The sequence below is a fragment of the Hylobates moloch genome, unplaced genomic scaffold, assembly GCF_009828535.3.
Source record: "Hylobates moloch isolate HMO894 unplaced genomic scaffold, HMol_V3 SCAFFOLD_12, whole genome shotgun sequence".
NCBI lineage: Eukaryota > Metazoa > Chordata > Mammalia > Primates > Hylobatidae > Hylobates > Hylobates moloch.
This window is the reverse complement of record NW_026652287.1, coordinates 35594460-35622402: the sequence shown is the minus strand read 5'-3', so window position 1 is coordinate 35622402 and position 27943 is coordinate 35594460. Positions and strand designations below refer to the sequence as shown.

The 27943-nt window shown below is 52.1% G+C and overlaps 1 protein-coding gene across 5 annotated transcripts in view; it reads left to right on the top strand.

Annotated features, from left to right (window-relative positions):
- AP2A1 (adaptor related protein complex 2 subunit alpha 1) overlaps positions 1 to 27943 on the top strand; it is a 39948-nt gene that overhangs the window by 1381 nt on the left and 10624 nt on the right. For 3 of the 5 annotated variants that reach the window (XM_058425070.1, XM_058425068.1, XM_058425071.1), the window contains 6 exons: positions 14024 to 14092; positions 14214 to 14356; positions 14504 to 14697; positions 23609 to 23738; positions 24365 to 24466; positions 27266 to 27374. In XM_058425070.1, coding sequence (XP_058281053.1) covers positions 14024 to 14092; positions 14214 to 14356; positions 14504 to 14697; positions 23609 to 23738; positions 24365 to 24466; positions 27266 to 27374 — 747 coding nt within the window. Of the gene's footprint in view, positions 1 to 19; positions 193 to 14023; positions 14093 to 14213; positions 14357 to 14503; positions 14698 to 23608; positions 23739 to 24364; positions 24467 to 27265; positions 27375 to 27943 lie in introns of those variants that run through there. The other 2 variants (XM_058425069.1, XM_058425067.1) reach the window with 1 other exon arrangement.

Below are 27943 nucleotides of genomic sequence, written 5' to 3'. Positions count from 1 at the left end.
CACCGCCACTCCCTGGCTGTGTGACCTTGAATGAGGGACTTCACCTCTCGGTTTCCTCATCTGTCAAGAGAGACTGCTGATCGTATCTTCCTGAGGGGCTTGTGACAATGCCCCTCAGGCCTTTCACTCAGTCCAGGCCCCAGATGGAACTTGGCTATTGTTTTTACTCCGTTGGCTCTGAACAGCAGCTCTGTAAAGTACCCAGTGATTATTGTTGTTTTAGAATTTAACTGTTAGGGAAGGATCTGGCATGTAATAGGTGCTCAGGGAACAGGAGGGTGGAAACGGTTGAGTATCAGTTGGAGGAGAAATGATCACTTGTTATGATAAGGGGCGGGGCGATGGGGGTTGTGGAGTAGCTGGGAGCCACTGTTAGCAGATGTGGGCTGCCTCTGTTACCCACCAGCGATGTGACCCTCCACGAGTCGCTTAACCTCTTTCAGGACGTTTTCTTGTCTGAAAACTTCATTCATAACAGTGTCTTGCCTCTGAAGGCTCATTTATTCATTCATTCACTTGGCAAATGCTTTTTGATTGCTCTAGTGTTGTCCAGGCCTTGTTCTAGGTACTGGAGTGACAGTAGTGAACAGAAACTCCTGTTCTTGCTGGGCATGGTGGCTCATGCCTGTAATCCCAGCACTTTGGGAGGCCGAGTTAGGCAGATCACCTGAGGTCAGGAGTTCAAGACCAACCTGGCCAACATGATGAAACTCCGTCTCTACTAAAAATACAAAAATTAGCCAGGTGTGGTGGTGGGCGCCTGTAATCCCAGCTACTCAGGAGGCTGAGGCAGGAGAATCGCATGAACCCGGGAGGCAGAGGTTGCAGTGAGCTGAGATCACACCATTGCACTCCAGGCTGGGCAACAAGAGTAAAACTCCATCTCCAAAAATAAAAAAAAAAAAAAGAAACTCCTGTTCTTGGGAGCTCCCTTCCCGGAGGAAGATAGAACATATGCACAGGGAACACCCTGAGATACAACCTCAGGACCTGACTAGTGCTGTGAAGAAAAATAGGGAGGAAATGGTCAGGAGAGGGACTAGGATGGAGGGAGTACTCAGTAGGCCTCGTGGAGGAAGTCATATCTGAGTGGAACAAGCCCCGTGGATTTTGGAGGAAAGGGGTCCTGGCATAGGGAGGTGCATTAAAAGGTCCTGAGGTTGCGGCATGCTTGACATGTGTTCGAGTGAGAGGGAGAAGGTCAGTGTGGCTGGAGCTGAGGGAGTGAAGGGGAGAGAGGGGGGGTGCGGAGGGGAGTGGGAACAGGATCCGGAAAGGCTTTTTGGCCTATGGCGAGCACTTTGGCCTTTGTCTGTGTGAGAATATTTTGAGCAGAGGAGGGACGTGACCGTAATTCCTCTGGCTGCTATGAGAACAGATTCTAGAGGTAGTCGTGGAAGCAGGGGACCACATTAGGAGAGTGTTGCAGGCCTCTGGGTGAGAGATGGTGCCGGCTTAATGGGGTGAGAAGGGACTGGTGAGAAGTGGGTTGGTGATACATTTTTTTTTTTTTTTTCTGAGACAGTCTCTGTTGCCCAGGTTGGAGTGCAGTGGCATGATCATACCTCACTGCAACCTCTGCCTCCCAGGTTCAAGCAATTCTCGTGCCTCAGCCTCCCCGGTAGCTGGGATTACAGGCACCCACCACCACGCTTGGCTAGTTTTTGTATTTTTAGTAGACACAGGGATTCACCATGTTGGCCAGGCTGGTCTCGAACTCCTGACCTCAAGTGATCTGCCCACCTTGGCCTCCCAAAGTGCTGGGATTATAGGCGTGAGCCACTGCACCCGGCCTGGGATACAATTTAAAGGAAAAACTGTCAGTATTTGCAAAGGGATTTGATGATGAGGGTTGGGGAAGGAAAGAGATCGTCCCATCATTGCAGGACCCCAGAGAGGAGCCAGAGGACAGAGGGGAGATGCAGGCTTGGGGCACTGGTAGTAATTTAGCCACAGGAATTAGGGCTGGAGAATCAGGGGCCTTTTCTTAGCAAGCGTATGTTGAATGGCTGGTATGTCTGAAGAATCGTGCTGAATGCTGGGGACGCTGGTGAACAGGACAGACTTGTCCATCCCCCGCCCCATGAAACTCCCAGCCCCGTGGGGGAGAAGGTGCAACATACAAATTGCAATTGTCCTTCACACTAATACCTGGACAGGGATGTTCACGGCAATATTATTCATGATAGCCGGAAAACGGAAACGGGCCAAATGCCCATCAACTGAGAAATAAACAAAGTGTGGTCTATGTAATGGAATATTACCGGGCCTTAAAAAATAATGACGTCCTGCTACATGCTGCCACAGGGATGGACCTTGAAAACATGACACCAAGTGAAAGAAGCCAGACACAGGAGGCCACATGTTGTATGATTCCATGTAGAGAGTATCTCAAATAGGCAAATCCATGGAGACAGAAAGGAGATTGGTGTTGCCTAGAGTAGGGGCTGGTGGGATGGGGAGTGACTGCTCATGAATGCAGAGGTTCTTTTTTTATTTTTTGAGACGGAGTCTCGCTCTGTCGCTCAGGCTGGAGTGCAATGGGGTGATCTTGGCTTACTGCAACCTCGGCCCCCCAGGTTCAGGCGATTCTCCTGCCTCAGCCTCCTGAGTAGCTGGGATTACAGACGTGCGCCACCACGCCTGGCTAATTTTTGTATTTTTAGTAGAGACGGGGTTTTCCCATGTTGGTCAGGATGGTCTCGAACTTCTGGCCTCACGTGATCCACTACCCCAGCCTTCCAAAGTGCTAGGATTACAGGTGTGAGCCACTGTGCCCGGCAGCATTCAGAGCTTCTTTCGGGTTCATGAAAAAGCCTACAACTGGACACTGCACATGCTTGTAGTCCCAGCTGCTTGGGAGACTGAGGTAGGAGGATCATTTGAACCCAGGAGTTTGAATCCAGCCCGGGCCACATAGTGAAACCTCATCTCTTAAAAAAAAAAAAGTTCTGGAATTCGATAGTAGTAATGGTTGCACAACATCCTGAATGTACTACAGAACACTGAATTGTTCACTGTAAAGGGGTCAATTTTATGGTATGTGAATTGTATCTCTCTCTTTTTTTTTTTTTTTGTGACAGAGTCACAAAAATGGCGCGATCTTGGCTCACTGCAACCTCCACTTCCCAGGTTCAAGCGATTCTCCTGCCTCAGCCTCCTGAGTAGCTGGGATTATAGGTGCCTGCTACTATGCCCCACTAATTTTTGTATTTTTAGTAGAGACAGGGTTTCACCATGTTGGCCAGGCTGGTGTCGAACTCCTGATCTCAAGTGATCTGCCTGCTTCAGCCTCCCAGAATGCTGGCATTACAGGTGTGAGCCACCGCGCCCGGTCGTATCTCGATTTTTTTTTAGATGGGGAAAGAATTTGCAGCTGTCCTAAGCCCAGTGAGGAAGAGGGCCATGGTGTTGAGAGAATGGGGGTTCTGTGTGGTCAGCGAGCTCCAGCCTGGCTTTGCTTCACAAGAGACCCTTGGAGCTGCGTGGGCAGAAGTGGGGGAGTTACCTAGGCTGAGGGCAGTGGAGAAGAGCTGTGAAGGCAGACGCGGGGCAAGTACAAAGGTCCTGACTTCCGGGCGCCATGGCAGGCATCTCTAATCCCAGCTACTCAGGAGGTGGAGGCAGAAGGATTGCTTGAGGCCAGGAATTTGAGACCAGCCTCGGCAACATAGCAAGACCCTGTCTCTTTTTTTTTTTTTTTTTTTTTTTTGATAGAGTCTGGCTCTGTCATCCAGGCTGGAGTACAGTGGCGCGATCTCAGCTCGCTGCAACCTCCGCCTCCTGGGTTCAAGCTGTCCTCCTGCCTCAGCCTCCTAAGTAGCTGGGACTACAGGCGCATGCCATCATGCCCAGCAAATTTTTTTGTATTTTTCATAGAATTTTTTTTTTTTTTTTTTTTGAGACGTAGTTTCACTCTGTTACCCAGGCTGGAGTGCAGTGGCGCGATCTCCGCTCACTGCAAGCTCCACCTCCCGGGTTCACGGAGATGGGTTTTTATTATGTTGCCCAGGCTGGTCTCAAATTCCTGGGCTCAAGTGATCTGCCTACCTTGGCCTCCCAAAGTGCTGGGATTACAGGAGTGAGCCTCTGTGCCTGGCCCCCTTCTCTATTTTCTTTCTTTTTTTTTTTTTGAGACAGAGTTTTGCTCTTGTTGCCCAGGCTGGGGTGCAATGGCACGATCTCGGCTCACCGCAACCTCCGCCTCCCGGGTTCAAGCGATTCTCCTGCCTCAGCCCCCCGAGAAGCTGGGATTACAGGCATGCACCACCATGCCCGGCTAATTTTGTATTTTTAGTAGAGATGAGGTTTCTCCATGTTAGTCAGGCTGGTCTCGAACTCCCAACCACAGGTGATCTGCCCACCTCGGCATCCCAAAGTGCTGGGATTACAGGCGTGAGCCACTGCGCCTGGCCTCCCTTCTCTATTTTCAAGAATTCTTTTTTTTTTTTGGAGATGGAGTCTCCCTCTGTCCCCCAGGCTGGAGTGCAGTGGTGCGATCTTGGCTCACTGCAAGCTCTGCCTCCTGGGTTCATGCCATTCTCCTGCCTCAGCCTCCCCAGTAGCTGGGACTACAGGCGCCTGCCAACACACCCGGCTAATTTTTTGTATTTTTTTTTTTAGTAGAGATGGAGTTTCACCGTGTTAGCCAGGATGGTCTCGATCTCCTGACCTCGTGATCTGCCCATCTCGGCCTCCCAAAGTGCTGGGATTACAGGCGTGAGCCACCACTCCCGGCCCAAGAATTCTTTCTGGAAACAAAAAAAGGCCCTGATGCTCCAGTGAGACCCTGAGAAAAGGGCTGTGTGGCTGGTGCAGAGAGGGATGGGATCTGACGCTGGGGGGTGGGCAGAGGCTAGGTCCCTGTTTGTCCTGAGAGCTCTGGCGAAGGTTTCAAGCAGGAGCGAGGGAAGAGAAGGGTGGAGGGATGCGGAGGAGGAGGTGGGGAGAGGCAGGGCTCAGAGAGGAGCAGAGGGAAGAGTGTGGAGCCAGCCTGCAGGAGGATCTGAAGGGCACAGTGGGCCTAGGGGGAAGGGTCTAGAAGGTGAAAGGCAGGCTCTAAGGAGGGCAGGGAGGGCAAATTGTGCAGATAAGGAGGGAGAGAGGTTGAGGCTGGGCCCAGCCTGAGGGCGTGTTCTGTCCTCCTGTCTGCAGCAGGAATATGGCAGAAGTATTATCTCACAGGGAACAAGGGCTGGGGCTGCCTCCTATCTAGGCAGAGTCTGGCTGGAGTGGGCCTTAGGAGAGTTGGACGAGTGAGCCAATGGGAGCGGGGTGCTGGCTCCGCACTGCCCTGAGCTCTTCCATCAGAGTACATCCCACTCCAAATGGTGATCTACTACAGTGGTGACATCGAGCCCAGGCCCTGGGTCTCACTCCAGCTTTGTCTTCTGTAGGTTCTAACCCATGGGAGGCCTCAGGAGATGATTGCCAGTTGAATGAATGAATGAATAAATGATGGAAACAGTCTTTCTTGAGTTCCAGCTGGGTGCCAGGCACTGTTCTAGGTGAAGGGGCTATAGCAGTGAGCAGAAGTTCCTGCCCTAGGGTGCTCACGTTCTAGAGAGGAGATGGGCCACTACACAGGTGAATATTTCGGAGGCCAGACAGGTGGGAGTAGGTGTTGGTGGAAAATGAGGCAAGGAAAGGGCTTGGGGATGGAGTTAAGGATGATGCTCTTATATAGGCTGGTCAGAGAGTGTCGCTGAAAAGGTGGCATTGGAGCAGAGAATCTAATTAAGTGGGGGAATGGTGCATGCATGACTCTGAAAGAGGGGGCTGCCTGTGCAAAGGCCCTGAGCAGGGACTTAGAAAAGGAGGAGGAGAGGGTGGCTCCTGCCTTGGAGAGAGAGGACAGGAGAACCTGCCAGAGAGGGAACAGGGTAGATGGTGCAGGCCCTTGTGGGCTGCAGTGAGGACTTTACTTTTACTTGGAACCTGCTGGGAGCCATGGAAGGGTTTGGAGGAGTGCTGGGGTCTGACTCAAGTTTTCACATGATCCCTCTGGCCTCTGTGAAGAGCACAGGAAGTCAAATAGATTTCAATTTGGTGTCCCTTAAGAACAGGACAGATGCAGGCCTGAGCCCCAGCCCCACCCGTCTCCAGCTGGTTATTGTGTGATGGCTTTGGTCCACAAATCCGCATTCAACACCTCCCCTGTGCCAGGCTGCCCTGGGCCCTGGGAACACTGGGGACTGAAGCAGCCGTACATCCCTGGCCTCATGGCACTGGTGTTCCGATCCAGGAGGAAATGAACATGCAAACCCTTAACATGTAAGGAGGCAACTCAGGCAGGGTCTTGGTGGCCCGAATAGTTCGCCCCGCTGATCAGGGAGGCTGAGCAGGAGAATGAGAGGGTTTGATTTTCTTATTTACAAAGAATATATTTTCATCACTCAGGAATAGTGATGACCTTGAGAATATGAATGGTGTAACCCAGCACCAAAATGCAAGCCATATATATGTTGAAATTTTCTTTTTTTTTTTCTTTTTTTGAGACGGAGTCTTGCTCTGTCCACGCCCGGCATATGTTGCAATTTTCTTGCCACATTACAAAAGCAAAACAGGGGCCAGGTACGGTGGCTCACGCCTGGAATCCCAGCACTTTGGGAGGCCGAGGCAGGCGGATCACGAGGTCAGGAATTTGAGACCAGCCTGGCCAACATGGTGAAACTCCGTCTCTACTAAAAACACACAAATTAGCCAGGCCTCGTGGCACACCTGTAGTCCTAGCCACTCGGGAGGCTGAGACAGGAGAATCGCTTGAACCCAGGAGGTGGAGGTTGCAGTGAGCCGAGATCACACCACTGCACTCCAGCCTGGGTGACAGAGAGACTCTGTGTCAAAAAAAAAAAAAAAAAAAAGTAAAACAGGCTGAGCACAGCAGCTCACACCTGTAATCCCAGCACTTTGTGGGGCCGAGGCGGGCAGTTCGGTTGAGCCCAGGAGTTTGAGAACAGCCTGGGCAACAAGATCCTGTCTCTCCCCGCCCAAAAAACACTTTAAATTAGCCAAGCATGGTGGTATGCACCTGTAGTCCTGGCTTCTTGGGAGGCTGAGATGGGAGGATCACTTGAGCCTGGGAGGTCGAGGCTGCAGTGAGTCAAGATCACACCACCACACTCCAGCCTGGACAATACAGAAAGACCCTGTCTCCATATATTTTTTTAAAAAGGAAAACAACCAGTGAAATTCATTTTAATAAATTTTCTTTACCCTAGTATATCCAAAATATTATTTCAGTGTGTAATCAGTGTTTTTTGAGATGGAGTCTTGCTGTATGGCCCAGGCTGAGTGCAGTGTCAGGATCTCAGCTCATTGCAGCCTCTACCTTCCAGGTTCAAGCGATTCTCCTGCCTCAGCCTCCCTAGTAGCTGGGACTACAGGTGTGCACCACCACACCCGGCTAATTTTTGTATTTTTAGTAGATATGGGATTTCGCCATGTTGGCCAGGCTGGTCCCAAACTCCTGACCTCAAGTAATCCACCTGCCTCGGCCTCCCAAAGTGCTGAGATTACAGGTGTGAGCCTGTGTTACCCAAGCTGGTCTCAGATTCCTGGGCTCAAGTGATCTGCCTGCCTCAGCCTCCCAAAGTGCTGGGATTACAGGCGGGAGGCATTGCACCCAGCCTCCAGAAGGCTTTCTGAGGATTCAGGGCTGTTGGGGCTTGTACAGGAAGCACATCAGGTCTCGGTCTCAGTAGAGGAAATCTCCTTGGTCTAGAAGGCTCTGAAGGCCTTTGTGGTGAGATGCTGGGTAATGCCTGTGTTACCTTCATAAATGCACATTAGTCCCTCCAGGGCAGGGCCCAGGTTTGACAGGATGCCTTTGCTGGTAGTAACAGACCCACCCTGATCTGGGGCTTACATGTTTAGGGAAGGCGGCGTTATCTCCCCTAACCAGAAGACCGAAGGTAAGGCAGCTCCCTGGCACCGTCAGCACTTCCCTTGACTCTGCCTTACTCTGCCTGGAGCAAGATGTTGGTCGCCTTTGCACCCGAACACCCCTCACGGCAACAGCCACTGGACGGAGCACGGCCTGCCCCTCCCATGACCCCCCCACCCCCAGCACCTCAGGAAACTCTGGAGAGGCTGCGTGGTCTGGCCCCACCTGCTGTGCTCTTCTCCACCCGCCCCCCCGCCGCCCGCATCCTCAGACTGTGCCTCTTTCATCACCGTCCGCCTGCCTTGCCTCATGCTGTCCTACCTCCAGGCCATTGCACCTGCTGGTCCTCCTGCCCAGAGCGCACCTCCCCTTGTTTCTGCCTGGTCCATTTCAGCCTCATCTTTTGATCCTCAAATCCCAGCAGCTGTGTACAGAGAAGCCTTCCCCGTCCCCCACGCTGTCTCGTTTTAGCCTCTCAGCCCCGAAACGTGTATACCTCCTTCAGAATACTTGCAACTGTCCCTGTCTGCCACCACTCCAGTCCAGGGATGCCTCGAGAGCAGGGTAGATGGGACTCATCCTTAAGCCTGGCCCCAGAAATCCCATTGTGAATGAGAGAATCCCTTTAAAACTCCCTCACAGGCTTGCTTGCCTCCTGTGACAGTGAGCTTATTCCCTCTGTTGCTGGCCCTGAGTGCCGGGTCATCCTTTCCATAATCCTGGTCTGTCAGCTGCCTCAGCCCTTTCCCCAGGTGCCACCCCAGTAGCACCCATACAGTATCCCTGGGCTCCCTGGCCATCACGGGCCTTTAGATCTTCGCAGAGCTGGGCCTCTGCCAGAGCCCTCCCTTTGGGGCCACAACTGCTCCTCTTTTGAAGACCGAGAGCTTTTCTTCTCTCTCTGAATTCTTTTTTTTATAGCAAATTATACCAGTTATGCAGAAGATAGCATCAAATAGATGTGGACCATTTAAAGCCTATTTAAAGGCCGGGCGCAGTGGCTCATGCCTGTAATCCTAGCACTTTACTTTGGGAGGCCGAGGCGGGTGGATCACTTGAGGTCAGAAGTTCGAAACCAGTCTGGTCAACATGGTGAAACCCTGTCTCTACTAAAAATATGGAAAAAAAAATAGCCAGGTGTGGTGGTGGGTACTGAGGTAGGAGAATCACTTGAACCTGGGAGGCGGAGGTTGCAGTGAGCCGAGATGGTGCCATTGCACTCTAGCCTGGGTGACAGAGTGAGACTCCGTCTCAAGAAAAAAAGTAAAAATAAAGCCTATTTAAAGAAAAATATATATGCATATTTGTGTGTGTGTGTATATATATATATACATATATATATATATACACATAAATACATTTTAAATACAATTTAAATAATACTTTAAAAAGAGATTTCCAGCTGGGCACAGTGGCTCACGCCTGTAATCGCGGCACTTTGGGAGGCTGAGGCAGGCAGCTCACCAGGTCAGGAGATTGAGACCATCCTGGCTAACATGGTGAAACCCCGTCTCTACTAAATATACAAAAAATTAGCCAGGCGTGGTGGCTGGCGCCTGTAGTCCCAGCTACTTGGGAGGCTGAGGCAGGAGAATGGCGTGAACCTGGGAGGCGGGGCTTGCAGTGAGCAGAGATGGCGCCACTGCACTCCATCCTGGGCGACAAAGCAAGACTCCATCTCAAAAAAAAAAAAAAGAGAGATTTCCTGGCAGTGAGCAGTGGCCCATGCCTATAATCCTAGCGCTTTGGGAGGCTGAGGTGGGCGGAGAAGTTGAGACCACCCTGGGCAACATGGCAAAACCCTATCTCTACAAAAAATAGAAAAAAATTAGCCGAGTGTGGTGGCACACCTCACAGTCCCAGCTACCTGGGAGGCTGAGATGGGAGGGTCACTTGAGCCCAAGGGGCCAAGACTGCAGTGAGCTGAGATCACACCATGGCATTCCAACCTGAGTGAAAGAGTGAGACCCTGTCTCAAAAAAAGAGAGAGGAAATCTATATATTATACATATAATAATACGTATTTCTTTAAATGAATAGTAGTTAAAGAAATACGTAAATGTGGCCGGGCGCGGTGGCTCACGCTTGTAATCCCAGCACTTTGGGAGGCTGAGGCGGGCGGATCACGAGGTCAGGAGATCGAGACCACAGTGAAACCCCGTCTCTACTAAAAATACAAAAAAATTATCCGGGCGTGGTGGCGGGCGCCTGTAGTCCCAGCTACTCGGAGAGGCTGAGGCAGGAGAATGGCATGAACCCGGGAGGCGGAGCTTGCAGTGAGCCGAGATTGCGCCACTGCACTCCAGCCTGGGTGACAGAGCGAGACTCCGTCTCAAAAAAAAAAAAAAAAAAAAAGAAATACGTAAATGTAAATATATAAGTACATATGATATATATTTCTTTAAATTTAAAGAATATTTAAAGAATACATATACATGCACATATTTGTGTATATATTTAAATCATTTTAAGTACAATTGAATGAATACACTCGTGTATTACTTAACGATGGGGATATGTTCTGAGAAATGCATCATTAGGTGGTTTTGTCGTGGTGTGAACATCCTGGAGTGTGCTTACACAAATTGCGATGGTATAGCCCACCACTCACTGAGGCTCTGTGGCCCAGCTTGTTGCTGCTGGGCTATAAACCTGCACAGTGGCCAGGCACGGTGGCTTACACCTGTAATCCCAGCACTTTGGGAGGCTGAGGCGGGCAGATCACTTGAGGTCAGGAGTTTGAGACCAGCCTGGCCAACATGGTGAAACCTCATCTCTACTAAAAATACAATAATTAGCTGGGTATGGTGGCGCATGCCTGTAATCCCAGCTACTTGGGAGGCTGAGATGGGAGAATTGCTTGAACCCGGGAAGCGGAGGTTGCAGTGAGCTGAGATCACACCATTGCTCTCCAGCCTGGGCGACGAGCGAAACTGCGTCTCAAAATAAAACAAAAAAACCTGCACAGCATGGGACTGTCCTGTAGGCAACCGTGACACAGTAAGTATTTGTGCATCTAAACACAGAAAAGGTACAGTAGAAATAAGGCATAGAATCATACGGAACCATTGTAGTGTGTGCGGTTTGTTGTTGACTGAAATGTTGATATGCGGGGCAGGACTGTATTGAAATAATACATATTCTTTAAATTAAGTAATACATATATATTTAAATAACATATTCTTTAAATATGTGTATACTCTTTATATATACTATATTTATGGTATGCATATGTATATATACATATTTATGACAAAACCGTATGTATATAGGCTGGGCACGGTGGCTCATACCTGTAATCCCAGCACTTTGGGTGGCTGAGGCAGGTTGATCACTTGAAGTCAGGAGTTCGAGATCAGCCTGGGCAACATAGTAAGACCTCATCTCTACAAAAAAAGAGAAAAAAAATTAGGGCCATGCGCGGTGGCTCACGCCTGTAATCCCAACACTTTGGGAGGCCGAGGTGGGCGGATCACAAGGTCAAGAGATTGAGACCATCCTGGCTAACACAGTGAAACCCCATCTCTACTAAAAATACAAAAACAGCCAGGCGTAGTGGCAGGTGCCTGTAGTCCCAGCTACTGGGGAGGCTGAGGCAGGAGAAGTGCTTGAACCTGGGAGGTGCAGGTTGCAGTGAGCTGAGATTGCGCCACTGCACTCCAGCCTGGGAGACAGAGCGAGACTCCGTCTCAAAAAAAAAAAAAAAAAAAATTAGTTGAATGTGGTGTTATGCACCTGTAGTCCCAGCGACTTCAGAGGCTGAAGCACGAGAATCGCTGAACCCAGGAGGCAGAGGTTGCAGTGATCCAAGATCGCGCCACTGCACTCCAGCCTGGGCTACAAAAAAAAAAAACCAAAAAAAAAAACAGAAACAGGCAAAATTAATTTTAATAATGTCTATATAACCCAGTACACCCAAATTATTATTTCAGCATGTGATCAATATTTTATAATTTATTTTATTTTGTTGACACACAGATTCTCACTATGTTGTCCAGGCTGGTCTCCAACTCCTGGGCTCAAGCCATCCTCCTGCCTTGGCCTCCCAAAGTGCTGGGATTACATGCATGAGCCACCGTGCCTAGCCCCTATAATTTTTACTGAAATATTCTACATTTTTTCTCCATACTGTCTTCTAAATCCCACGTATGTTTGCTGTTGACAGCCCCTCTCAGTTTGGAGCGGCCACATTTCAGGGTCTCAGGAGCCACTGGCTGGCAACTGCTATATTGGATGGTGCGGGGCTAGGGTCCCCTTAGCACTGATCAGGAGGTGCTGATCAGAGGGGCTTCCTGGAGGAGGTGATATCTGAAGTGAGGCTTATGGGAGCTTCCATAGAAGTTGGGAGCAGGGACAAGACAGGATTTCTAGAGAGAAGGATGGCACATATACTTGCTTTCTCAGTCACTGATTCATTCATTGAATGGACATCCCACCCTGCTGGGGACTACACCCTGAAGGATGTGGGTCAGAGCAGATCTCTGCCCCTTAGATAACTAGACATTTATACAGCACCTGCTGTATGCAGGGCACTGCTCTAGGGGCTCCCTCCTGATGCTTATAGTCTGAAGTGGGAGGAAGTTCGACAGTGGAGAGATAAAATTGTGACATGGTGAAATGTACCAGAGAGGACTTTTTGAAAAATAACTCTTTAAGCAGAATAATAAAGAACTGGCTTTAAGGAAGTGAAACGGAACGGGCTTTCAGAGGTGGCAGGAGCCGAGACCCAAATGATGGGAAGATGACAGGGGAGGGGTGGCTCCAGGAAGAGGGTACAGCTTGTGTGAAGGCCCTTGAGGCAGGAGGATGTGCGTGTTCCCGGAGCAGAATGGAGGCCAGGGGGCCTGGATGGACAGTAGGGGTCTGAGGGGTGACACTGGCAGGGTGGCTGTGACAGGGGCAGGGGGCTTGATGGGCCGTGGAGTGGAGCACCCCCAGCTGGCATCACAGAGCCCAGGATATGAAAACACGAGGGAGGCAAGAAGGCCAGAGGGAAGGCTGCTTCATTGACCTGAGCGAGTGAGCATGGGGTCTGGATGAAGTGGTCACCATGGAGGTGCTCAGGACATGTTCTGAAGGTCAAGTTAGGAGGAGGTGGCTGGGCATAGTGGCTCATACCTGTAATCCCAGCATTTTGGGAGGCTGAGGCGGGAGGATCACTGGATCCCAGAAATTTAAGGTCACAGTGAGCTATGATTGCACCACTGCACTGCAGCCTAGATGACAGTCTAAGACCCTGTCTCAAAAATAAATTAAAAAGGATGAAGCAGTAGCCCGATTGGCGTGAGGATGTCCAGGTTCTGTTTGGAGGAGAAGAGGGAACGGTGGAACCTGTCAAGGGAGGGATGAAGTCTGGGGTGAGTGGAACAGGGACAGGAGAAGCAGAGAGGGCAGCCGAGAGCATCCAGTCGGATTGTGCTCCGAAGGGGGTGCTGTAGGGCACTGAGGAGCACGGAGGAAGCAGAGACCTGGCCTGTAGGATCAGGGGAGGCTTTCTGTGCTTATTCCACAAGCAAGTCCTGTCAGAGGTGTAGGAATGTCCCAGATAAATTGGGGAGAGATTGGCAGCCAGGGGACAGGAGGCAGTGGGGACAGGCCATGCGGGAGAGGACGAAGCCATGGCTGTGGGGACAAAGGAGGTGAGGACAGCACCCAAGGGTCTGACCTGATGACTGAGTAGACAGTGGGACCTTCATGGGATTGAGAACTGGGAGAAGAGGCAGTGAGATCAGTGGTAGGGGTGAGCACCCTATGGCCAGCCAAGCTCTTTATTCATTCATTCATTCGTCACATGTTCACATGTTCATCGCATGTGGGGAGTGGGGACAGGAGCTCTCAGGGAGCTTGTTGGGCCCTGAGGAGCCCCAAAGATCAGGGGCCACAGTGGGAGGAGGAAGGAGAGAGGAAGTCAGGGACAGCCCAAGGGTGTGTGCTCTGTGCTGTGGGGCTCAGCCAACAGTGGTTCTTCCCTCTTTGAAACTCCCAGCCAGAGAAGGGGTCCTGGCCTGTCCTGAGCCCCAGGGCTTGGAGGCGGAGAAGATCTGCCCTTCCCGCTGGCTAGGGCTGCGCCTAGGAAAGAGAGGGCAGGTGGCTGACTCCCCAGACCCCTCACTGCCTACCCTCCTCCTCCTCTCCCAGGTAAGAGCAAAGAGGCGGAAATTAAGAGAATCAACAAGGAACTGGCCAACATCCGCTCCAAGTTCAAAGGTAGGTTGGGGTCCCAACTTCTGGCTCTGAGGGAGGAGGGGGCTGGGAGCTGGGGCTCCTGTGACCTATCCTGTGACCCTTCCTCATTTCTGGCTCCCCTTTCCTCCTTCCTCTGCCCTAGGAGACAAAGCCTTGGATGGCTACAGTAAGAAAAAATATGTGTGTAAACTGCTTTTCATCTTCCTGCTTGGCCATGACATTGACTTTGGGCACATGGAGGCTGTGAATCTGTTGAGTTCCAATAAATACACAGAGAAGCAAATAGTGAGTCTGGAGAGGGGGGTGCCAGGGCCTGGACTCCTGGGTCTGAGGGAGGAGGGGGCTGGAGGTCTGGACTCCTGGATCTGAGGGTTGGATCTGGGGCCACTGAGTCACAAGGTTCCTAGCCATCCACGACCTCCCTCCCCACAGGGTTACCTGTTCATTTCTGTGCTGGTGAACTCGAACTCGGAGCTGATCCGCCTCATCAACAACGCCATCAAGAATGACCTGGCCAGCCGCAACCCCACCTTCATGTGCCTGGCCCTGCACTGCATCGCCAACGTGGGCAGCCGGGAGATGGGTGAGGCCTTTGCCGCTGACATCCCCCGCATCCTGGTGGCCGGGTAAGGCACTGGGGACCCGTTGGCAGTGGGGGGCATGGGGGTGATGAGTCCCAGCCAAGTGTGAGGCTCAGAGAGGCTCTGTCGCCTGCCCAAGGTCTCCCAGCCGGGATGTGGGCTAACGCTGGGCTGGGGACCCAGTGGTTCCGGTGGCAGCCCCATACTTGTCTCTTCCCGTGATACGAAGCTGACTTGATGGTGTAAGGCTGCTTCCCCGCAAAGCCAGTGGGGTGTCTCTGAACTGCAGAACTGTAGTACCTACGATAAGAGGGATAACTGTATGCTATGTGGGTGACGGCCCTCCAGAACTTCCTTATCTTCTCCATTCATTCACTAAACATTTACTGAGCACATACTATGTGCCAGGCACTGTGCTGATTGCTGGGGATGTTGTATTGTCCAGAGATGGACATGGTCATTGCCCTCCTGTGTTCATGGTCTGGAGCGGGAGACAAATGGTGATGGAAGAATTGCAGGATGAAGTGTAGAATTTGCCAGGCGCGATGGCTCATGCAATCCCTGCATTTGGGGAGGCTGAGGCGGGTAGATTGCTTGAGTCTAGGAGTTCGAGACCAGCCTGGCCAACATGGCAAAATCCCAATCTCTACTAAAAATACCAAAAATTGCCAGGGCATGGTGGCGTGCACCTATAGTCCTAGCTACTCGGGAAGCTGAGGTGGGAGGATCTCCTGAGCTGGGGAGGTCGAGGGTGCAACGAGTTGTGATTGCACCAGTGTACTCCAGCTTGGTGTGCACACAGGTGGGACTTCTATTTCTGGCAGTATGGTCAACTAGTTACCCGACTCATGTTCTCCCTGAAACCTAACTGTCAATATTGGATAAAAGACGAAAGACAATATTATTTAATGGATTCATGAGGTAGCCAGAAAATGAGGAGCACACAGGCCACAAGCTAAGAGAAACCAGGCACCCAAGCAGATGAGCCATGTGCTGGAGCCAGCATTTGCTTAGAAGGCATTTGCTGAACTGGGTGAACCCGAGTATCGGTTTTGGGGCCCTGCAGCCTCTGGGAACAGAAGACAAAGCTGGTCTGAGAAGTTCTTGAAGGCTATACTTCAAAGTGACAGTGACCTAGAAATAAACCCCCTTGGGAACTATGAGGAAAATTACCTGTCTGAAACGTTGGCACGGAGCAGCCCTCAGACTGGTTTTCAGCCTGACTTTACCCTATCTGGGTAGTCCAAAAGCCCCTAAGTCAACTTTAGTTTAAAGTGATGGAAACTGGAGGTTCCCCTAGTGCTTCACAGAAGCAAACATGAGTCTTTTCTGAGGAGGCCCATTTTCACCACAAGCTTCAGTGATATCCACAGATAAAGCTCCAAGTGCTATGAGTAGCTCACAGCCAAAAATCTGTAAACACACGACACAGGACACCATGAGGGAGAACCAGCAGAAATAAAACAGAAGGCCAGGCGTGGTGCTCCTGCCTGTAATCACAGCACTTTGGGAGGCTGAGGTGGGCAGATCACCTGAGGTCAGGAGTTCGAGACCAGCCTGGCCAACATGGCCAAACCGTATGTCTACTAAAAATACAAAAATTAGCCAGGTGTGGTGGCGCATGCCTATAATCCCAGCTCCTCGGGAGGCTGAGGCAGGACAGGAGAATCACTTGAACCTGGGAGGCGGAGGTTGCAGTGAGCCGAGATCGTGCCACTGCACTCTAGCCTGGGTGACAGAGCAAGACTCTGTCTCAAAAAAAAAACAAAAAAGAAAACAGAAAATAACTTTGGAATTGGAATTATACAGAATGTAAAAGAAGTATATTTCATACGTTTCAATAAATAAGAGAAGCATTTTAAAATGTGAGTAAAGTTTAAACAGATTTGAAAATATAATTGAAATAGTCAAAAATTGCCAGGCACAGTAGTGGCTCACACCTATAATCCAGGCACTTTGGGAGGCTGAGGCGGGAGGATCACTTGAGGCCGGAAGTTCAAGATCAGCAACATAGTGAGACCCTATTGCCACAAAAACTAAAATATTAGCCGGGTGGGGTGCCGTGTGCCTGGGTAGTCCATCCAGGAGGCTGAGGCAGGAGGACTGCTTGAGCCTAGGAGGATGAGGCTGCAGTGAGCTGTGATCTCATCACTACACTCTAACCTGGGTGACAGAGCAAGACCCTGTCTAAACCTAAAAAAAAAAAAAAAAAGCAAATAAATGTTAAAAAAAATTAGGTGTCTGGCCGGGCGCGGTGGCTCACGCTTGTAATCCCAGCATTTTGGGAGGCCGAGGCAGGCGGATCACGAGGTCAGGAGATCGAGACCACGGTGAAACCCCGTCTCTACTAAAAAATACAAAAAATTAGCCAGGCGTGGTGGTGGGCGCCTGTAGTCCCAGCTACTCAGAGAGGCTGAGGCAGGAGAATGGCGTGAACCCGGGAGGCGGAGCTTGCAGTGAGCCGAGACTGCGCCACTGCACTCCAGCCTGGGTGACAGAGCGAGACTCCGTCTCAAAAAAAAAAAAAAAAAAAAAAAAAATTAGGTGTCTGAATTTAGTTAGCAGAGTAGACACAGCCAAAGCCAGAATTAGTGACCAGGCAGTAGAACTGAAGAAAGACATCAAAATGCAGCCCAAAGAAGACAAAGCGATGGGGATTTTAGGAAAGAGACAAAGACTCATGGAAGATGGCGAATGTCTAACAGAATTGCCATTTAGAGTTGTAGGGAGAGATTGTGACATAGGCAGTGTTCGAAGAGAGATAATGGTTGAAAATATTCCAGAACGAATGAAAGAGGCTGATCCCCAGATTCAAATAGGCCAGGAAATCATAAGCAGAAGTACAGACTGTAGGGGGTGACTGTGGGGCAGCAAGACCAGCCAGGCATCTGTCACCAGGTCCAGGTCAGAGCTCACGGTGGCTTGGACCAGGGCTGTGGCGGTCATGTGGTTATGAGAAGGGCATGTTTCGGGAGTAGAGTCGATGGATTATATGTGCTGTGCTAGGACGAGGTGGGGACGTTGAACAGGTGAGTGAATGATGGCAGACCTTTCAGCAATGTGACAAAGGTTATAGGAAAATGGGTCAGAGAGGGCAGAACCTGAGTGTGGTTTGGTCATGCTGAATTTGAGATGTGTATTAGACATCTGAGTAGGACTCTGGGGAGGAAGTTGGATTGCAGGGAGTCTGGGCGGGAGGGAGAGAGATCTGAGAGAGATCGGCACCGTCCAATAAAAATATAATGCAAAATACAGGCCAGGCACGGCGGCTCACACCTATAATCCCAGCACCTTGGGAGGCCAAGGTGGGCAGATCACTTGAGGTCAGGAGTTCGGCAGGCAGATCACTTGAGGTCAGGAGTTCGAGAACAGCTTGGCCAACGTGGTGAAGCCCCGTCTCTACTAAAAATACAAAAATTAGTCAGGTGTGGTGGCAGGCACCTGTAATCCCAGCTACTTGGGAGGCTTAGGCAGGAGAATTGCTTGAACCCAGGAGGCGGAGGTTGCAGTGAGTGGAGATTGCGCCACTGCACTCCAGCCTGGGTGACAGAGCGAGACTCTGTCTCAAAAAAAAAATAAAATAAATAAATTAGTGGGATGCAGTGGTGCACACCTGTAGTCCCAGCTACTCAGGAGGCTGAGGCAGGAGAATTGAGTAAAACCAGGGGGCAGAGGTTGCAGTGAGCCGAGATTGCACCACTGCACTCCAGCCTGAGTGACAGAGTGAGACTCCATCTCAACAAAAAACAAACAAACAAAAAGCAAAATGCAGGGCCGGGCGCGGTGGCTCACGCTTGTAATCCCAGCACTTTGGGAGGCCGAGGCGGGCGGATCACGAGGTCAGGAGATCGAGACCACGGTGAAACCCCGTCTCTACTAAAACTACAAAAATAATTAGCCGGGCGTGTTGGCGGGCGCCTGTAGTCCCAGCTACTCGGAGAGGCTGAGGCAGGAGAATGGCGTGAACCCGGGAGGCGGAGCTTGCAGTGAGCCGAGATTGCGCCACTGCACTCCAGCCTGGGCGACAGAGCGAGACTCCGTCTCAAAAAAAAAAAAAAAAAGCAAAATGCAAAAATGTGTGCCTGTAATCCCAGCTACTCAAGTGACTGAGATGGGAGGATTGCTTGAGTTCAAGAGGCCCAGGGTGCAGTGAAGAGGCCCAGGCCGCAGTGAGCTGTGATCATGCCTGGGTGACAGTGACACCTTGTCTAAAAAAAATATATAATGCAAGCCACATAGGTGTTTTTCTGTTTTCTAGTATTTAATATTTCAGTTTAACCTGATCCACCCAAAATATTATCACTTTGACACTGAATCAGCATAAAAGTTATTCACGAGCTATTTTATTTGATATCCGTGTTTGGTGCTAAGTCTTTGGAATGTGGTGTTGTGGGCGTCTCTCAGTTTGGACTCGCCACAGTTCCAGTGCTCTGGGGGCTGTTGTATCTGACAGCATGGGGATTGATGGCAGTTAAGCTCGGGCCAGGTGAAGACCCTGAGGGCAGGTGTTAACTGGGAATCCCCAAAAGCTGGGCCCTTGAGTGGCCGTAGTGCAGCCCAGCGTGTTACGCTCTGGCAGGGGGGATGGGAGGCATGATCAGGGGTGTGGGAGGAAAATCAGGATCAGGCCATGACTCAGAACGCTGAGAACTTTGATGGAGGAGGGAGTGGCCAGTCGCGAATGCTGCCAGCAGTTTCTTTAGGACAAGGACAGGCAGTCAGCATCAGCTTGGGGGAGACAGAGGTTACAAGCCACCCTGAAGAGGGAAGAACCGGGCACTTTGAGGACTGAGAGGGAGGCCAGCGTGGCCAACATGTGTGGGTGCAGGTGACATTGTCCCTGGAGTGGATGCCGAGGGGTGGTGCTCTGCCAGGGTCAAGGGGCCAGGGTGGGGCTGCCTGACTCTAGGCTGCCCCCTCCACGCTGGAAACTTGGCCTTGACAGTGACTGGGGTGCGGAGGAACTTTATTTGGTAGGTAGACTTTTTTTTAACTTTTTATTTTTTGGAGACAGGGTCTTGCCCTGTTGCCCAGGCTGGAGTGCAGTGGCACAGTCTTGGCTCACTGCAAGCTCCGACTCCTGGGCTCAAGCAATCTTCCCACCTCAGCCCCCTCAGTAGCTGTGATTACAGGTGTGCACCACCATGCCTGGCTAATTTTTGTTTTTTTTGTTTTTTTTTTTTTTTTGGTAGAGATGGGGTTTTGCTATGTTGCCCAGGCTCCAGGCTGGTCTTGAACTCCTGAGCTCAAGCAATCCTCCTGCCTCAGCCTCCCAAAGTGTTGGGATTACAGGTGTGAGCCACCACTCCCAGCTAGCCTTTTTTCTTTTTTTGGAGGCAGTCTCTCTCTGTTGCCCAGGCTGGAGTGCAGTGGTGCAATCCTGGCTCACTGCAACCTCTGCCTCCTGAGTTCAAGCAATTCTCTTGTCTCAGCCTCCTGAGTAGCTGGGATTACAGGTGTGTGCCACCACACCTGGCTATTTTTTTTTTTTTTTTAGTAGAGACAAGGTTTTGCCATGTTGGCCAGACTGGTCTCAAATTCTTGACCTCTATTGATCCGCCTGCCTCAGCCTCCCAAAGTGCTAGGATTACAGGCGTGCCTGGTCGTTTTAACCATTTGAAGTGTTCAGTTCAGTGGTTTCTAGTATATTCATGATGCTGTGCAACCACCACTACCACCTAATTGCAGAACATTCATCGCTCCAAAAAAAGACCCTGTACCCATTAGCAGTCCCTCCCCATTCCCTCTTCCCCCCAGCCCCTGGCTGCCACCAATCTGCTTTCTGTCACGGATTTGCCTAATGTGGACATTTCATAGAAATGGAACCACACAGTAGGTGGCCTTCTGTGTCTGGCTTCTTCCACTCAACAAGATGTTTTTCAGGTTCATCCACATTGTAGTGCATATCCGTGATTTGCTCGAGATAGAGTCTCGCTCTGCTGCCCAGGCTGGAGTGCAGTGGCATGATCATAGCTCACTGCAGCCCTGACCTCCCAGGCTCAGGTGATCCTCCCACGTCAGCCACTCCAGCAGCCGGGACTACGGGCACAAGCCACCACGCCTGGCTAATAGTTGAATTTTTTATAGAGACAAGGTCTCACTATATTACCCAGGCTAGTCTTGAACTCCTGAGCTCAAGTGATCCTCCCGCCTCAGCTTCCCAAAGTGCTGGGATTACAGGCGTGAGCCACCGCGCCTGACTTGGTGGTTTTATTTTTTATGCTTGGATATGCAGCTTGATATTGTGTAGTTTAACCTTTTCCTAAGTAGCACCACAGCCCTTACTCCACTTAACCAAGTTGATGAATAGCTCTTATTCCTTTGTGTGGTATCCTTATCTGTAAATAGAGATGATAGAATCCGCGTCCTTAGAGGGCTGTGGTGGGGAGCGAGCGAGCTGTGCGGGAACACTTAGAGCAGAGTTTGGCCCAGAGTCAGGACTCGGGAGATGCGCTGTGGCTCGGGAGATGCGCGCCATGGCCGCGATGGGAAAGTGGCCCGGAGTCAGGGCTCGGGAGACGCGCCGTGGCCACGATGGGAAAGTGGCCCGGAGTCAGGGCTCGGGAGATGCGCGCTGTGACGGAGGTGGGAAAGTGGCCTCACAAATGGAGCATGGTCTGTGGCCAGGCTTCTTGCTGGTTTCTGGTTCTAACTTGATGACCATTGGGCAGTGAACGTTTCTGTAGGGTGGGAGTCTGGGGGCAGCACTGCTGGTCTTGGTCTGCTTCACACACAGCAGTGGCCTTTCTAGACAGAGGAAGCCCAGAGCCTCTCCAGAGGGCCTGTCCCTGTGTCCGCCTCCAGCTGCAGCACACAAGGGTTCCCAGCACTTTAGGAGGCCGTAGCAACAGGCGTCAGTCAGGCAAGTATCTGCCTGGCTGATGGCAGGAGCCACCTGCTGGGTGGCTGCACATCCAGTGAGACATGTTGCCACAGGCCTTTGACTCGTGCAGGTCTCCCCTCTGAGGATTTCTCCCCTGTGTCCTTTGCTGTCTGTTGGGTGTTTTCTGGGAAACCCTTTACTGATAGGCCATCGCTGGGCCAGTCTTGACAGCAGTGTCAAACACCGGTTCTGGATGTCGGAAGTCCAATATCCATCTCACGGGGCTAAAATCAAGTCGTGGGCAGGGTTCGTGTCCCTTCTGGGGGCCCTAGAGGAGAGGCCGCATCCTTGCCTTCTCCAGCTCCTAGAGGCCACCTGCTTTCCTTGGCTCGTGGCCCCTCCCCCCATCCCCAAAGGCAGCAGTGTGGCATCTTCTCTCCTGCCTGACCTCTGTTCCATCCTCACATCATCTCTCTCTGACTCTGAACTGTATCTTTCCCTTATAAGGACCCTGTGATGACATTGGGTCCACCTGGATCACCCAGGATCCTCTCTCCATCTCATGATCCTTAACTTCATCATATCTGCAAAGTACCCCCACCCTTTTTTTTTGTTTGGAGACAGGGTCTTGCTCTGCCACCCAGGCTGCAGCCTTCACCTCCCAGGCTCAAGCGATCCTCCCACCTCACCCTGCCAAGTAGCTGGGTCTACAGGCATGCGTCACCACGCTTGGCTAATTCTCATATTTCTAGTAGAGATGGGGATCTCACTATGTTGCCCAGGCTGGTCTCCAACTCCTGGGCTCAAGTGATCCTTCCACCTCAGCCTCCTAAAGTGCTGGGATTACAGGCGTGAGCCAACCTAACCCCCAGAACCTGTGAATATGTTCCCTTGGATTCAAAAGGGCTTTGCAAAGTCTGTTCCCTCACAACAGGCAGAGGGACCCTTTAAAAACCTAAGCCAGATCAAAAATACACCCATTTTCTCAGTTTGTTGTGGAGAGAAGATAAACGTGTGAATCCACCCAGAGACCTGTGGGAGTGCTGGACAGGCCGAAGGGGCCCGGGGGTAGCTGTTCCTGCTGTCGTGTTAACGTCACGCTGATTCTCTGCTCACCACCCACAGCGGCTTTCATCTCCCAATCGGTAAAAAGCCAAGTCCTCACTTCGGCCAACAAGGCCCTGCAGGGTCTGGCCCTCTGTTCCCTCCCTGTCCTATCTGCAGCCCTCCTGCCCCATGGCTCGGGCTGCAGCCTGCAGGCCTCTGCAGCGCCCAGGCCTCCTCGCTGCTCCTCCTATGCATGGGCTCCGCCTTCCTGATGGCCTTGGCACAGGCTGTTCCCTCTGCCTGGGATGTTCTGTTGCAGAGGATTTTCAGTCTTTCCTCATTAAGTTACTCTGTTTTGTTTATTTTTTAAATTTTTTATTTATTTAGAGACAGATCTAACTCTGTTACCCAAGCTAGAGGGAGTGCATGGCGCAGTTGTGGTGCACTGCAGCCTCGACCTCCCAGGCTCAAGCAATCCTCCCACCTCACCCTCCGGAGTAGCTGGGATTACAAGCCTGCACCACCACACCTGGCTAATTTTTGTATTTTTGAAGAGACTGGGTCTCACTGTTGCCCAGGCTGGTCTTGAATTTATGGCCTCAAGTGATCTCCCACCTCGACCTCCCAAAGTGCTGGGATTACAGGCGTGAGCCACCGTGCCCAGCCCTGACAGTATTGGATGTATGTGTTTTCGTGGTGCTGTCTGAAATGTAAGCCCTGTGAGGACAAGTGTTTGGACCACTTTGTTCACCACTCTATCCATGGCGCCCACAGCAGTGCCTGGTACCCCATGGGCACCCAGTAGGTGCTTGGTGAATGAATGAAGGTACAGAGCCAGGCTTGACATGTTCCTGAGCCCTGCCAGGGACCCCATGAGGTTACTGAGATGCAATCATTTTGCAGATGAAGACACTGAGTCCTGGTGGGCCATGAGGTCAGCGCCAGATTGGATCCTGTGGCCGCCTGGCTCTCTGTCCCTCTCGCTGGCCTTGCACACCCTTCCTGGGAGGAACAGGAGAGGAGGGGAGGTGTGCAGGGCTGGAGTCACTGACTCTGTTTCCCCTGCCCCGCATGGTGTCCCCACAGGGACAGCATGGACAGCGTCAAGCAGAGTGCGGCCCTGTGCCTCCTGCGACTCTACAAGGCCTCACCTGACCTGGTGCCCATGGGCGAGTGGACGGCGCGCGTGGTACACCTGCTTAATGACCAGCACATGGTGAGCCGCCTGCCCTCACGCCCCCTGGATACCCAGGGCTCCCACCTCAGCCCTGACCCCCCTGGATGCCTGGTGCTCCCCCCTCGGCCCTGACGTTCACCAGACACCAGAAACCATGATCCAGTGTCCTTGGTACTCATTACCTGCCCAAGTGTCCAGAAACCCTCCCATCCCCATCTCTGACACTCCCCTGGCTGGCCAGGGATCCTGTCCAGTGACCCCCACACCCCTCACCAAGCACCCAGTCCCTTAGAAAATCCCACTCTGTTTCTAATACCTGGAGATTCCCCCAACAGCACCCATCACCTGCCCACCAGCGCAGAAACCTTGACCCTGTCCCACCCCCCAGTCCCAACCCTCTAGAGTCTCACCCCTTCACTGCTCCTTACCCAACTGCCTGGGGTCCTGCCAGGGACACCCCACATACCCAGGTCAGTGCTGGCCATGGTGCCCGAGGCCCCGTGGCCTCCTCACCCCACCCCTAAAGCACGCACAGTGACATGTGCACACCCCAAACCCCATCCTCCCGACTGCACACACATCCTGACCCTGTCCCGCTCCTGAGCCTCTGCTCTCAGGTACCGCCTCCCCCAGGGGCCTGACTTGTCTCTCCTCTGCCCCTGCAGGGTGTGGTTACGGCTGCCGTCAGCCTCATCACCTGCCTCTGCAAGAAGAACCCAGATGACTTCAAGACGTGCATCTCTCTGGCTGTGTCGCGCCTGAGCCGGGTGGGTATGGCCTAGATGTTGGCTGCTGGAGGTGGCCCTGGCATCCCTATGCCCTCTGACACCCCTCAGGCCCCCACTCTCCCTGAGAGGCAGCCCAGCCCAAGGTTTACAAACTCAGCCTCTGAGCTGGATTCATCCTGGCTCCGCCTCTTTCTGGCTGGGTGGCCCCGGACAGTGGCTTCACCTCCCTGGCCTCAGCTGCCCCCTGTGTTCAGTGGGGATAATATTGGTGCCCGCCTGGAGGCACAGAGTGCTGTGGATAAAGTGCTCAGAACAGGGCCCCGCAGGCCGAGCACCCCGGGAGCCAGAGCCGCCCTCATGACCTCCTCCTTCTCCCGCTTCTCTCTCTGTCTCCCGCCTTCCCTCTTCTGGCTTTGCCTCCTGCCTCTCTCTTTCCTGTGCAGCCTCTCACTCCTGCCTGGCATCCCTCTCCCACCTTTGCTCCTGTCCTGCCCAGGAACATCCCCTGAGGCCTTGTGCGTGCCAGGCTCCATGTCGGGTGACACCAGGGACACAGATGAGTCAGAACCAAGCTCTGCTCTTAAGGAGCTCCCTGTCCTGCTGGCAGGGAGCTGACTCAGTCACAGATTGTCAGAAAAGGGGTGACTTGTGCTATAATGGAGGTGGGACAGGTCACCCATAGGAGGCACTTAACCCAGCCTGTGAGTCCATGAAGGCTTCTTGGGGGCAGCGATCCCTGAATTGAGACTTAGAACACATATGCCCATCTCCTGGGCAGGTAGGAAGAGGCCTGGATTCACAAGCAAAGAGAAGAACACACCAGCTCATGCATCCACTCATTGTTTCTTTTTTTTTTTTTTGAGACGAAGTCTCGTTCTGTCCCCAGGCTGGAGTGCAGTGGCGCAATCTTGGCTCACTGCAAGCTCCTGGATTCACGCCATTCTCCAGCCTCAGCCTCCCGAGTAGCTGGGACTACAGGCGCCCGCCACCATGCCCGGCTAATTTTTTGTATTTTTAGTAGAGACGGGGTTTCACCATGTTAGCCAGGATGGTCTCGATCTCCGGACCTTGTGATCTGCCTGCCTCGGCCTCCCAAAGTGCTGGGATTACAGGCGTGAGCCACTGCGCCCGGCCCACTCATTGTTTCTTTCTCAGGTTTTTTTTTTTTTTGAGACGGTCTCACTGTCACCCAGGCTGGAGTGCAGTAGTGCAACCATGGTTCACTGCAGCCTCCGGCTCCTAGGCTCAAGCGATCTCTCGCCTCAGCCTCCCAAGTAGCTGAGACTGCAGGTGCCTGGCTAATTTTTGTATTTTTTGTAGAGATCGGTCTTGCTTTGTCGCCCACACTGGTCTCAAACTCCTGGCTTCAAGTGATCCTCCTGCCTCAGCCTCCGAAAGTGCTGGGATTACAGGTGTGAGCCACTGCACTCAGCCTCAGTCATTGTTTCATTCATTCATCACACATCTGAATACTGCAGTGTGCCAGGATGACAGTGAGGCAGGAACATGGACCAGCACGGAGGTGGGACAGAGCTTCCTGGAGAAGGGTTTTTCAAGGTTGAATAGGAGTTTGCAATAAGGAAAAAAAGTCACGTGATTTTTCTTTTTTTTTTTTTCTTTTTTTTGAGACAGAGTTTTGCTCTTATTGCCCAGGCTGGAGTGCAATGGCGTGATCTTGGCTTACTACAACCTCCGTCTCCCGGGTTCAAGAAATTCTTCTGCCTCAGCCTCCCAAGTAGCTGGGATTACAGGCATGTGCCACCATGCTGGCTAATTTTGTATTTTTAGTAAACGTGGGGTTTCACCATGTTGGTCAGGCTGGTCTCAAACTCCTGACCTCAGGTGATCCACCCACCTCAACCTCCCAAAGTGCTGGGATTATAGGTGTGAGCCACCATGCCTGGCCCAATCTTTCTTTTTTTTTTTTTTTTATTTTGAGACAGAGTTTCACTCTTATTGCCTGGGCTGGAGTGCAATGGTGCCATCTTGGCTCACTGCAATGTCTGCTTTCCAGGTTCAAGGAATTCTCCTGCCTCAGCCTCCCAAGTAGCATGGATCACAGGCATGCACCACCACACCCAGCTAATTTTTTTATTTTTAGTAGAGATGGGGTTTCGCCATGTTGGTCAGGCTTGTCTTGAACTCCTGATCTCAGGTGATCACTGCACCTGGCCATGATCTTTCAATCTTTCACTAATTCCCTGCCTCCTCCCCGAACCTCTTCCTATCTGACCTTGTATTAGGCCTGGGGACCCAGAAAAGGGTCAGACCCAATCCCTGCCCCTGAGTAGCTTCAAGCCTTGTAGGGGGACTACAGGAAACAGCCTCCAGGAGCCGGCGTGCTGTGTGCTCTGATGGAGGAAGCCTGGGGCATGGGAGGCTCAGAGCCGAGTGAGGAGGGGGCGCTGGGACTGTCACACAGAAGGGAACCAGCAGAGACCTTTCCTGCCCACCGCACACCAGCATTAATTGGAAAGATCAACCAGCCAGGCTTAGTCCTAGTTTTGCCCCCATACGGTGTGCCTGACGCTTCCTCGCTCCCTTCCCAGAGCCTCAGATTCCTGCTTCATAAAACCATTGCATTGGCCGGGCATGGTGGCTCATGCTTGTAACCACAGGACATTGGGGGGCTGAGATGGGAGAATTGCTTGAGGCCATGAGTTCGAGACCAGCCTGGGCAACATAGTGAGACCCTACCTCTACAAAAAATCCCACTAACAAAACCGTTAACACTGACAGCACCGCCCTTGGAAGGCACCATTTGCTCCACCCTGGCATGTGGACCCACGTGCCCCTCCCACCCCAGCCCCCAACTTAGTCCTTGCTCTTCCCCGCCAGATTGTCTCCTCGGCCTCCACCGACCTCCAGGACTACACCTACTACTTCGTCCCAGCGCCCTGGCTCTCAGTGAAGCTCCTGCGGCTGCTGCAGTGCTACCCGCCTCCAGGTAATAAACGCCGTGCACTCCCCAACCCAGGGTGGCCTGCCGCTGGCGTCTAGGGGCCTCCTGCTCCACAGCGCACCAGATGGGACTGGAGGGTCTGGGTCAGGATTTCTCTGAAGCTGGGGCGGTTCCTCTGTCCCGTTACATGGCTGCAGTGGGGGAGGCGAGCGGGCAGCCCGAGGCCCAGCGCCTACCCTGTGCAGCATCATAGATCAACCTCATAGCTGAGGTCCCTGCTACCCGGGCTCTCACTCCAGCGCTGTTGCGAGGGACTGTTACTGTGCCTGTTTTATAGATGAGGAATCTGAGGCTTGGAGAGGGAGCTCCTGGCCCAGGATCACTCACCCGCTCAGTGGGTGATTGCAGGCTGTGGTGTCTGAATTACCGTAGCCCTGTTAGGGGTTTTCACATCTGGTGAGAACCTTCCCTTACTGCTCACAGTCACAATAGCCAGTGTATATGAAACTCCTGTAGTGAGCCAGGCACTGTGCAGGGGGGGCGCCTGCACCTGCCGAACAGAGCTGGCAAGGAAGAACAGCCAGTGTGATATGCACACAGCGAAACTGAGGCTT